A 12,737-nucleotide genomic window follows, 5' to 3' on the forward strand; every position below is an offset into this window, starting at 1 on the left:
GGTGATTGGAACCACGCGTGTCTAAAAACTACATCACAGAAAGCTAGAGCAAAATGGTTACAAATAATACTAATAATAAAAACTTGGTTTTGACATAAAAGTATAGTTTTAAAAATTGCTGAAAGGTATGTATAGGGTGTTTATAATTTACTATGATTTATTATTATTATTATTAACAACATTACATATAAAAACTCAAAAGATGTGTGTAGGTTTAACTGATTGTTTTGGATAAGTGACTGTGGTGCAGACCGCTGTTTTCTAATAAAGAAATCGGTGAAGTTGGAAATTTTCTCTAGAATGAACAATTTTTCAGAGAACAGTTCTGTCTGACTTACAGCTATATTAAACATTCACGACTCAATTTATATATTAAATTACGTAGAACATTTGAAAGACCAGTGTAATTCCACTTTAAGGCTGGCCAGTGAATGTAGAAATGACGTTTTAGTTTGAGCTCCCAGTTTGACTACGTTACCCACAATGCCAAAGAGTATGACAAACAAGGTTACCGGAAATAAGCCGCACATGCGTTCGACGCATTTAGGAGCTACACTACGTGCGACATTCTTCTCGATGCACCTAGTAAAGAAACCCAGAATAAACCAACGTTTATATGTACATTTCCTGGGTAGGTAACTTTTTAAACAAAATTTAAAAGACTTTTATGATGTGAAAGAAGTCGCAATACGTTGAATATTTGCTTAGAATTGTGCTAGCTAGTCGGCTAACCCAGTTAGCAGTTCTAGTAAACTCTACAGCGTTAGTTAACTGAACTCTCTAAGCACGTCAGCCTGAGCTGCAGTGTTTTGTAATGACTGTCTATTAAATATTCCTTCATATAGATTTTTAGCCCCGGTCAGAGTCTGTGGCAGTTATTTCATTACCCTTTTCATAGTGAAAGCGCTGAGTTTTCTCTTCAGTTAGCTGTGTAACGTTAGTGTAGAAGAGAAAGTGAGAAAGTACACATTTTAAAAAGTTGTTTCTACAAGAGCTTTTCCTAAAGACACTTTCTGTTTAGAAAAAGTTCAACATAGAGCAGTTTCATGCTTAAATGCTTCTTCAGATTGACGGTGAATATGCTTTATATAGTTCTATGTAGAATCTTCTTGTAAATGGTTCTATATAGCACCAGGTGCTCTACATTTTCAAAAGGTTTTTATGCAGAACCATGAAGCTGACGAAGCATTGAAACTTGAAATGGCTCTGCATAGAACTCATGGTTCTAAATCGAAACATTGTCTTTACTGAAAAATACTTGAAGAACCACCTTTATAAAGTGTGTGATTTATTAGTAAATCTAGCTTTTAAAGCCAACGTCTCTAAAGAACCAGCTGTGGACCAGGTTTATTTATACACTGCTCGAAAAAATAAAGGGAACACTTAAACAACACAATATAACTCCAAGTAAATCAAACTTCTGTGAAATCAAACTGTCCACTTAGGAAGCAACACTGGTTGACAATCAATTTCACATGCTGTTGTGCAAATGGAATAGACAACAGGTGGAAATAATTGGCAATTAGCAAGACACACTCAATAAAGGCATGGTTCTGCAGGTGGGGACCACAGACCACTTCTCAGTACCGATGCTTTCTGGCTGATGTTTTGGTCACTTTTGAATGCTGGTGGTGCTTTCACACTCGTGGTAGCATGAGACGGACTCTACAACTCACACAAGTGGCTCAGGTAGTGCAGCTCATCCAGGATGGCACATCAATGCGAGCTGTGGCAAGAAGGTTTGCTGTGTCTGTCAGCGTAGTGTCCAGAGGCTGGAGGCGCTACCAGGAGACAGGCCAGTACACCAGGAGACGTGGAGGAGGCCATAGGAGGGCAACAACCCAGCAGCAGGACCGCTACCTCCGCCTTTGTGCGAGGAGGAACAGGAGGAGCACTGCCAGAGCCCTGCAAAATGACCTCCAGCAGGCCACAAATGTGCATGTGTCTGCACAAACGGTTAGAAACTGACTCTATGAGGATGGTATGAGGGCCCGACGTCCACAGATGGGAGTTGTGCTCACAGCCCAACACCGTGCAGGACGCTTGGCATTTGCCAGAGAACACCAGGATTGGCAAATTCGCCACTGGCGCCCTGTGCTCTTCACAGATGAAAGCAGATTCACACTGAGCACATGTGACAGACATGACAGAGTCTGGAGACGCCATGGAGAGTGATCTGCTGCCTGCAACATCCTTCAGCATGACCGGTTTGGCAGTGGGTCTGTAATGGTGTGGGGTGGCATTTCTTTGGAGGGCCGCACAGCCCTCCATGTGCTCGCCAGAGGTAGCCTGACTGCCATTAGGTACCGAGATGAGATCCTGAGACCCCTTGTGAGACCATATGCTGGTGCTGTTGGCCTGGGTTCCTCCTAATGCAGGACAATGCTAGACCTCATGTGGCTGGAGTGTGTCAGCAGTTCCTGCAAGATGAAGGCATTGAAGCTATGGACTGGCCCACCCGTTCCCCAGACCTGAATCTGATTGAGCACATCTGGGACATCATGTCTCGCTCCATCCACCAACGCCACATTGCACCACAGGCTGTCCAGGAGTTGGCGGATGCTTTAGTCCAGGTCTGGGAGGAGATCCCTCAGGAGACCAACCGCCACCTCATCAGGAGCATGCCCAGGTGTTGTAGGGAGGTAATACAGGCACATGGAGGCCACACACAATACTGAGCCTCAATTTGACTTGTTTTAAGGACATTACATCAAAGTTGGATCAGCCTGTAGTGTGTTTTTCCACTTTAATTTTGTGTGTGACTCCAAATCCAGGCCTCCATTGGTTAATAAATTTGATTTCCATTGATTATTTATGTGTGATTTTGTTGTCAGCACATTCAACTTTGTACAGAACAAAGTATTCAGTGAGAATATTTCATTCATTCAGATCTAGGATGTGTTGAGTGTTCCCTTTATTTTTTTTTTAGCAGTGTATATAAGCAAATCATTATAGTGGGACAAATGTGGCTGAGGGCACCCGTATCCGCTTGAAGATTTGCAGACATGTCTAAATAAAAGTGGAGCTAAGGATGTTTTTTAATGATTTTTAAATGATTGCATAAAAATACCAGAAGCATACTAAACCAGATACTGGGAAGCCGAGGTGGATAGAAACTAGTTACAATAGCTCAGTTACAATTTTGTAATTTTAGCTAATTTGTTCTTTCCTGGGTATTTTTCAAATGGTAGTACCGGTACTTCTACATCTGTCAGGGAAAGAGTATACTCTTTATTCAGGCACATTTTATTTATCATTTCATTGATCCTATTGTCCTGTTTAAATTAATTATTTTGTTACTGTGCATTTTAAGATTGATGCATGTAAATGAGCTCTTTACTGATTGGCTTATTCCAGGTTGAAACAATCTTTATAACTTCAGTAAGAATATAGGGACTGGGGTAAACAGCTGTAGGCTGTTTAAATGAGTTAGATTGCATGTCGTAGAAACCATGAATTCAAAACGGGCTGTCTTTACACCAAAGTAACTAGACTCAGTTCTACCAAGTGGAGACTTTGCTGGATAGCAACAGCAGCACAGAGAGTACTATGTGTTCATAGTTTATCTAAGCTTATCATATGCTTTAGCTTGATACTACTACTGAAGAATTATTGCCCAAATGTTGGCTCATTTTTGCCTAAATCATGTTACTCTCACAGAAAGTGCATGTTATAGAGCTCACTATCAAAGATGTCCCGGGCAACTAAGCGCAAACATGTGGTTAAGGAGGTTCTTGAAGACTACGTCACACCCAGCGAGAGCCAGCAGGTCATGAGGGTGAGCTAAAGTTGGGTTTATTTGCAGTTTAGAATAAGTATTTACTGAACTAACAAAGCTCTGGTGTCATTGAACTTTCATGAAGGTGAAGATCATCCATGAATATTAAATCTCTCTGTATTTTCCAGATCTTGGGAAGCAATGGCAATAACCTGCATGAGGCTGTAACAGAGAGCGGCGAGAAATTTCTGCTGAGCATGCCCACAAAGTTCCGCAAGAACATCTGGATCAAAAGAGGTGGACTTAAGATCCTGGCTTCTTTACACATGTTTTCTTCATGTGTGTGAATGTTATTTATTCACCACCATTTCTTCTCCTCTGTCAGGTGACTTTGTGATCGTAGACCCTATTGAAGAAGGAGACAAGGTGAAAGGAGAGATCAGCTTCATACTGTATAGGGACCATGTCCAGTATCTGAGGAAACTTGGTGTCTGGTGAGAAAAGAAGCATCTTTAAGATGTTGATGGAATTTTTGTGTTATGTGCTGCATTAGATTTGTTCTAGATTTCAGAAAAGACATAATGGGAGTTTTTGATCTTTTTATTTTTCTTTTTAGTTGAGGGAAACGTACATAATATTCTCTTGTGCTGCTGTCGCTATGCAGTGCTTTGAGCATTATACTAAACAGTGGAATATGTTATGCAGGCCAAAAGGATTTGAGGTGGGTGGTGAGTCTGAGGAGAGAAAGGAGGGACCACAGAACGGACAGGGAGAAGACAAAGAGAGGGAGCAGGAGGAAGAGTGTGACAGCAGTGACTCTGAGGATGACCGTGACCTTTTTGTCAATACAAATCGAGCCACTGTTCACTATAGTGAGAGCGATGAAGACTCTGATGAAGATGATGATGAAGAGGAGGAAGAAGAGGAGGGACCAGAGAACGATTAGGTATTAAATACTGAACAATAAAATAAAGGATGCTGTGAACAGCTTTAAAAAAAGTTGCACCAGATGCCAACTTTGGTTCAGTTCTTTGCTTTGTGGACACTCATTATGTAAAAAAGGAAAACCAAACAAATTTGCACTATGCGGTTTCTTAAGCCCTTATCAATGCTGAACATAGACTTAAAGGATTTATATGTGAATCACCACTGGCATTGAAATTTGTTAGGTTCTATACATTTCAGAAACTGACACCTGAAATATTCCTTTCTATTCAGTTAAATATATTAGACTGAGTTGAGGAAAGCTTGTTCATGTAATGCTTCCAGGGTGAAATACAGATCTTACCACAGCAGCATGATTCATAATGTATAGAACATTTCAAGTTGATTCCTTGTGTTGACCGGAATGCTTTATTTGTATCATAACTTATGTACATATGGAAATAAAGTCTCCTTGTTTCGTATGCTTGTGCAATTGAGATTTTTCTGTATACATGGTCATATTCCTTCAGATATTACAGGTTATTGCCATGTATGTCCTAAAATGTCATTCCTAAAATTTTGTAAACCAATTGGCAGTTAAATGGTTCTAGATGGAGACCAAAAAAAATCCCCTTAATGCAAAAAATATTTCACAGTGAATTTTTTTGGAAACATAACTATACATACACAGCATGTGGTTGAGTTGTAATACACCTGTTTTGGGACCAAATGTTTTGCATAAGAACACAAAGTGGTTTAGTTCTAAGGTCCTTAATTTCTGGCATCAGGTTGCCACCAATCTTAGAGTCCTACTGGAACATGATGATCCATGCTCAGCATCTGTTTTTCTTTTAAATGGTTTTTCTTCTCTTAATATTTCAGTTCCGCAGAAACGACTGTTGCTCTGTACTTTGACAGCTGCAAAGAAACTTGGTCAATCAATGGAGTCCTCACTCCACCTCAAGACGGCAATGGATTTTGTCTGTGCTTGATATTTCTTTGGAGCTTTCGGTTGCTTGTACATGATGCTGTCAAGAACTACTAATGCTCAGAAAAAGGCGCTCCAATCAGTGGAATGTTTACTAGGGCCCTGCTGGAGTTATCAGTTTGTTTTTGTATTTTAGGAGAAGTCCTGTTATTTAACCCACACATAAATTCATGTATTTTTTTTTTGTATTTATTCACTATTTATTTTGTCACTTTTGTTTTCATGGTCATGTTGTGATACGTGCATGCGTATGTAGGTGTTGCTATGCTTTTAAATGTACTGTCTGAAACATCCTGGAGGGGGAGGTGGGGAGGGAAAGGGGATGTGTGTTCTTATAAGTATGCCAACATACAAATTAAGACAATAAAACAACTTAACATAAGAACATAAAGAACAGATATTAATACATAGACGGTATAAATTTACCTGAAATGGATTGTCCATCATCAAGCCTGTAAAAATGCAGCACAATTGCAGAAATGCCCAGTTTTCACACATCTAGTTCTTAATATTTTGTAGGTCCTTCATGACTTTTCTTTTGACCCCTTCACAACCTATTTTCATTGATCTGATCAGTTCTGTGTGCCAGCTTGAGACTTGCGCTGAATAAAGTCCTCGAACTGATGATGATTAAAGGCGACAGATATAGCAAAAAATTATAATTAAAACATTTTTTTAACTTGATGCACAATGCATGTTTTTTTTTCTTTTTTTGAGGTGTAATAAGTTAACAAAAAATTTCCAGTAGTGCCAAAAAAAGCAGACTATGAATACAATGAGTTTTATTCAGTGTTTTGCATATTGCAGTACACTGAATCCAATTTGACAATTTAATAGGATGATAATAAATATACTGCCCACCCTAAATGATCACATCCAATAACATACATTGATATTTGTGGCCAAATGCTTGTTTTCAGATCCAAACATCCAACCAAAACAGTGTTATGTATTTATTTTCTGTATTCCACTACTGTATAAACAGTTTCTCTACCAACATTTGAGTATTCAGAAGGTTTTAAATGAATCGTACCAAAGAAAGCTGAACAGATTGTGGTGGAATCTGAGATGTCATGATGTACAGAATCATTTAATAAACAGTCAGTATCAAATGGAATTGTGAGGTCAGAGAGTTACATGCCTACTAGAGACTAACATGACTTTCATAAAGACATCTGCGTATGACTATGCGTAGTGGATGCCTATAAAGAAGGCATATCTAAATTGTACCTACATGAGAAATTATATTTTAAGAAACAATACTGAATGACAGAACATTCGTAGTTTTTATATATATATATATATATATATATATATATATATATATATATATATATATATATATATATATATATATATATATATATATATATATATATATATATATATAAAATATATTAAAAAGATCATAATATTCAGACAAAATATAGACATTACTTCTGTCAAGTTTTGGCATTGAGCTGTCCTTAAGATGCCATTCAGACTTCGTCTATGTAGCTGGGGGAGAAATTCTTCTCTTCAATACCTGCTAGACCAGAGCAGTGTCTCTGCATGGCTTTGCTGCAGTTCAGTTCAGTTCAGTTCAGTTCTCTCCCAGATGCTCCCTGAGTCAAACCTGCTTTGATTTGTTTAGCTCAAGTAACTTCACAGTAAGCTATTCCTTTCATAGGTTCTGCTCTTGTTCCTTCTTCTTCTTTTCTAAAAGTTCATCTCTCAGTACAGTATTTCTGCACTTACGGCTTGGCCTCAGGGTCTCCACCCACAGTTTCTGTATTTCTTTGGGGCTACGTTTGTGGACCAGCAGGACAGTATGGTTGGCGCAGTGTTCCTTTGCTTCACCTTCAGGGAAATCAAAAGTGAGGAAGGCTGGGTGGTGGATAGGAACGACTCCAAGCCTCTGAAGACACATTCCCAGGTAAACATCATCGATGGGAAACAGGTGAACTCTCTTAGACACCTGGAGAAGCCTGAGGACCAAGGCTCCAGAGTAGACCACCCCTCCACCCCCTGCATATAATGGGTACATCCCTTTATAGAAGCTATCAGGGATGAAATACTTACTACTTTGTAAGCGTGAAGGGACAGCAGAGGCAATGACGTCTCCTACGACAAAATCCTCCATCGTCTTACTCTGTCCAGATGTGTTTGAGCGAACCGCTTCCATGTTGTTCAAATAGTCCAAGAGAGCCGGTGTCCTCACAAAGACATCATCATCACCCTTGAGCACAAAGCGAGTATCCCAGCAGTTCTTCGAGAACCAGTCCCAGAAGAGGACATCCTTCAGCGTGAGGTTAAAGAAAGTGTCCAAGAAATCCCACATGAGGAGGTCACCATATCTGTTACTCTCCTCTCTCAGGTTCTTCTTGATACCTGGATTGTGTCCTGAATGATTTGTGCCCAAGAGGAAAACCCTGCGCACATGCCCCCCTTTCCCTACACGTCCCTTTACCCAACCTGAACGCCCCCACGTCTTCCTGATGGCTTGACGGTTTTCAAAGTTGGATGACTGCGATTTAATGGCCAGCAGTAACATCGGAGCCTCACTCTGATGTTTGCTGCATACCCTAGGCTGGTCGATGAGCAGCGGATAGTCTCTACAGTGCATGGAAATGACAAACCTTTGTATCTGAGCTGGCAGAGAGAAGTAATCCGATACTGTCCAGATCATTTCATAATTAGGAAAGCATCCAGAGCTTTGCTGTGTTGACCTTGAATACCTGTCCAGATCAGAGATATTTTGTGAAGCATTTGTCCCGGGATGTAAGATGGGGCTGTGCTGGCGATCCATGACGTACTGGATCAGGTTCCAGTGAGCTTCTTTACTCAGGTCATATTTCCAGAAGGACTTGATAGGAAACGGGGCCAGGATCCCAGACTTATTGAGCCCTGAAGCTATGAAGAAGGGAGGTAAAGGAGGGTTTCTAGGCATCCCAACAGGCGTGGTGGAGGAATTAATGGATAAACACACAGCCAGTGTGATGTAGATAAAGAGGCATCCTAACAGAATGCATGGTGTACATATGCAGAGCAGGATTCGACAGCGATATTGGCACAGACAACAAGCCATTACCTGTAGACAAAAGAAAAGAATGTACAACACTGATATTCTGTGAAAGCAGTAATATTTACTTGCCAGTGGTAAAGTAACACAAAAGATTGGGTAATTTTCTGCCTCGAACATCTACTAAAACTGGTTGTTAAAAGATGAGATGAATCTGATGTGATCACTGAACTGTGCTGGAGAATCTGATGAAACTGATGAGGCCTAAGGTAAGGTAAGGATATGTTAAAGGTAAGTTGCAGGTTCAAGGGGAATTCCACTGATTTTTTAAAAATTTCTGCAAAATTATAAAGAAATTTCAAAATTAACACTTCTTCAGAATTTCTACATGTAATTTTGACAATGGTATGCTCTTAAAAGAGATGGTTTTTCAAGGGTTCTCTAGTAAAGACAATGGTTCTATATAGAACATGAATTCTAAAAGAATTTTTGGTGATCTATAGATATCTCTATACAATATATGATGCAAATTCTTGGTTCTATATAGAGCCTTTGCCTTTACTAAATAAACCTTGTAGAACCAGCTGTTTAAGAATTTGAAGTGTTTTTGGGGGGTAAATTTGGCTTAAAAACACTGTTTGTACTGCTCTGCCACAAATGGATTAAAAAAAAAAAAATAATAATAATAATAATAAATAAATAAACACACACACATATACATATATATATATATATATATATATATATATATATATATATATATATATACACACACACACACACATACATATACATATATACATTATTGTATATATCTTAGGACAAAACCCTCTCAAAACTATCACAAACTAATGGTTTAAACCATTTTTTTGGGTACTATATTTCCTCCCTACATATAGATCCACCTCTCCACCATGCCGGATTGAAATAAATCCATTTTAGACCAACACCTTCTTGCAAGACTACTGTAAAACAATGCCTCGGGTGTGAGGCAGCATTTTAGTCAGCACTTCAGCGAGGAGCTTAGAGGCATTGAATACTTTGGACGTCTGGTTCCAGTTACCACCACTGTAAACAACTCAGACTCAGTTTCTCTGCGATGGCGCGTTTCCCACCAAACCACTCTGAACGACTTGGTTAACAAATTAAGGACTTAATAAAGCAGAACTTTTAAAAAATCCTCCTTTAAGCAACCATGTTAGAAAAACTCCCCAAATCAACTCTCACCTCTAACTACACAAACTAAAGGGCCCATGTTATTAAACCTACATTTTACTCACTTTTTTCAAATAAAAGTTTGATATAATATGGAAACACGGAGTTTAAAATCTCTTCAGTCCACACGGTCCATAAACAGAAGCTGAGCTGCAGAAAACCGGTCGTTTTGAACGAACTATTTTCACAAAATATACACGCGCCCACGTCTTCACACTGAAATTAGGGACTGCTTTCTGAATGAGGCGCAATAAAATGCAACCAATCAGAGCTCATTTACATTTCTACAGCTTTAAAGGCTCAGACTGTTTGATTATAAGGTGAAAAGAGAGGTTGGAAAATGGTAATGTAAAAATTAACTGTGAATTTTGGTTCATAAAACCACACACCATCATGCAGTAGAACAACATACACACACCCAACAGGAATATAACGGCTCAAAGACTGTCAATACTGAAATTCTAACAAGCAGACTTGATTTTTTTAGTGTGACTGATGTATTTCTCTTAACTCTTAAATGCAGCAGTCTGCTCACCAGTAAACTCCCCAGGCAAATTAGCGTATCTGTACATACCGCCTTTTGAACAGCCTCAGTCCGGAGCTCGTCCTTCCCTCCTGTTTTCACAGGGTTCATTCGTCCTTTATAAAACTCTTGTGGTGCACAATCGCGAATTGTTTGATAAAGCCATATTTGACGAATGCCAAAGAAGCAAGTGAAATATGTGTATGCTGGGGCTGTCCTCACACCTGCTGCTCTAACACTAACCTGTCGTGTGAGCTGTAGTGGAGCTGGGCTGGTTCAGCCTGATGTACGCAGGTGTGACTGAAAGCTGTTGCTACGCCCATGAACCTAAGAGCCCAATAGGGCTTTTATTATGAAGTTCAATTATGTTTGTAATTGTAATAAATAAGAAGGTGTGCCTGTATGAGCTGTTTAGTTCATGTTTACACACAATTTACATATACGTATGCTTAGCCATCAGCGTCCTCTCTAATATTGCTTTAATACGCCTGTAATTAAATGGTCAAGCAATCAGCGTCGAGCTCTGATAGCTCCTCTGAATGACCTCTTTGCCCCGTTGTGGCTGTAGCCTAGCGCCTTGCGCGCGTGCCTGCTGTGTGTAAACCAGAAGAACTGGAACTACAACGTGTTAAATTACGCAAAACACGAAGATACAATCTCCGGCTGGTTATCTAAAGAAAAAGATATTCTCTAAAGTTTGCAGACACGTCAGATTAGTTACTGGTGATAGGCAAATAAGCACAGATTTACCATCTGATTCTCTCTTGTGGGCACACAGGTTCACGCTCTGTGGTCTGCTGCAGTGTCTCCCACCGCCTGTAGTCCATTTGCGCTGCACTGCTTCGTGCCTTCCTTCTCTAACACTTCTGATTCAGCTCATGATGTGACTCCAGGAAGGTGGCCTACAGGACAGAAGGCCACAGAGACTGAATCAGAGGAAGTCAGATGATGGACCTGTGTTTATTTGACCATCCCTAATCCAGTCAACAGAGCTTTCTTCTTAAAAGATTTAACCCTCCTATCGTCCTTGGGGTCAATTTGACACCATTCAATGTTTTTCATTCAAAAAATAGTAGTGAACTTTTTTTCTTTTGCTTCATATTTCATGACTTTTCCTAATTTGATGGGGACAACTGATAAAGCATAAAATTGTCATGAGAATATTTTTTCAATGTGCTGAACACATATTGCACGCATTGTTCGTCCTCAGGGGTCAGTTTGACCCCAAGCTGTTTTAGCTGTTAAAACTTGTCTGTCAGTGTGTGTGACCTAACATGACCACACCTGCAGGTGCAGTTGATACATTTGAGTTGATATATTTCATATATATATATTTCATATATATGAAATATATTGATATATATCATGAAACGTGGCAGGTGTCAGGTCTGTCCGACCCAAAACGATTGTAAGACCAGCATAACCTGTTCAAAATGCAAATGCAAGCAGCATGCGCATACACTCTGCACATCCTGTGTACAGTAGTGCAGACTAACAGCTTCACTGTGGGCATAAAGAACTGTTTCATGTTTTGACTACTATTGTGTTCACAATGTTTCGCAAATGGATTGTGGGTTTTCATGTTGTTTTCATGTTGTCTGTCTCTAAAGACTAAAAGTTTACTGTGGGCATAAAAACCTATTCCATGTTTTCACTAGTATCTGACATGTTCTCTTTATCCATTTTCTGTCTCACAAATGCCCCCCCCCCCCCCCACACACAAATATATTACAAAAAATAGTAAATAAAAAATGTGTAAATAAAAAAATAAGTAAATAAATATGTTTATGAGAGGAAAAGGGGAGTCACCAACATTAATCAACATGGTCATTCTGTGAGAGTCATGAGTGTACTCTCAACCTGAAAGTTTTTCTGATGGTGGCGCTACAGTAAAGGTCCTATCCATCATCACCAAAACAAGACTTGTGGTCATTAATGTTGAGAAGTAAATTTGAGAAGATTTGTATGAAAGATTCAAGATAAATTAATTCTAATTTAAAGGTTTGGCCTGATGGTGGCGCTAGAGGACACGTCAACTCACTGATTTTCAAGGGGTTATTTATGTATTCAACAAATAAATAAAGTGCCTGTCACACAAACATGGTCAACAATACTCTGTAAATCATTTTCTGGAGGTAAATATCCCTGGGGTCAGATTGACCCCAAGGACCAAATTTGTTATATTTGAGGACGATATGAGGGTTAATGACAGCCGCAATGCTAAAACAAACATGCTTACACTATTATTTTGAAATAATGCGTGGACCACTGTTAATACTGCTACAACAGCTAAGTCATAATTTCATCACCTGCTGTTTGAAAGTTTTGCTTTGTTTGTTTGAATCTGCTTTGCCCCTGAAAGCACTTG

General features: G+C 39.4%; 2 protein-coding genes across 3 annotated transcripts; one reads left to right on the forward strand and one right to left on the reverse strand.

Moving 5' to 3' along the window:
• The first annotated feature begins 511 nt into the window (after positions 1-511).
• Positions 512-6,747, forward strand: eif1ad (eukaryotic translation initiation factor 1A domain containing). Its single transcript, XM_017722729.1, has 6 exons — positions 512-631; positions 3,661-3,778; positions 3,907-4,015; positions 4,104-4,212; positions 4,424-4,664; positions 5,525-6,747. Exons 2-5 carry the CDS (start codon positions 3,692-3,694, stop codon positions 4,662-4,664), a joined length of 546 nt encoding a protein of 181 aa, XP_017578218.1. The 5' UTR covers positions 512-631; positions 3,661-3,691; the 3' UTR covers positions 5,525-6,747.
• A 309-nt stretch (positions 6,748-7,056) lies between these two features.
• Positions 7,057-11,383, reverse strand: LOC108442591 (N-acetyllactosaminide beta-1,3-N-acetylglucosaminyltransferase 2). Of its 2 annotated transcripts, none has more exons than XM_017722713.2 (2): positions 11,120-11,383; positions 7,057-8,700 (listed from the first exon to the last, which is right to left on the reverse strand). In XM_017722713.2, the coding sequence occupies exons 1-2, from the start codon at positions 11,120-11,122 to the stop codon at positions 7,294-7,296; spliced, it is 1,410 nt and encodes a 469-aa protein (XP_017578202.1). In that variant the 5' UTR covers positions 11,123-11,383; the 3' UTR covers positions 7,057-7,293. The 2 variants fall into 2 exon arrangements, with proteins under 2 accessions (XP_017578202.1, XP_017578200.1); XM_017722711.2 differs by lacking the exon at positions 11,120-11,383 and adding an exon at positions 10,421-10,673.
• Between the last annotated feature and the right edge of the window lie 1,354 nt (positions 11,384-12,737).

The sequence above is a fragment of the Pygocentrus nattereri genome, chromosome 8 (assembly GCF_015220715.1).
Source record: "Pygocentrus nattereri isolate fPygNat1 chromosome 8, fPygNat1.pri, whole genome shotgun sequence".
NCBI classification, from domain to species: domain Eukaryota; kingdom Metazoa; phylum Chordata; class Actinopteri; order Characiformes; family Serrasalmidae; genus Pygocentrus; species Pygocentrus nattereri.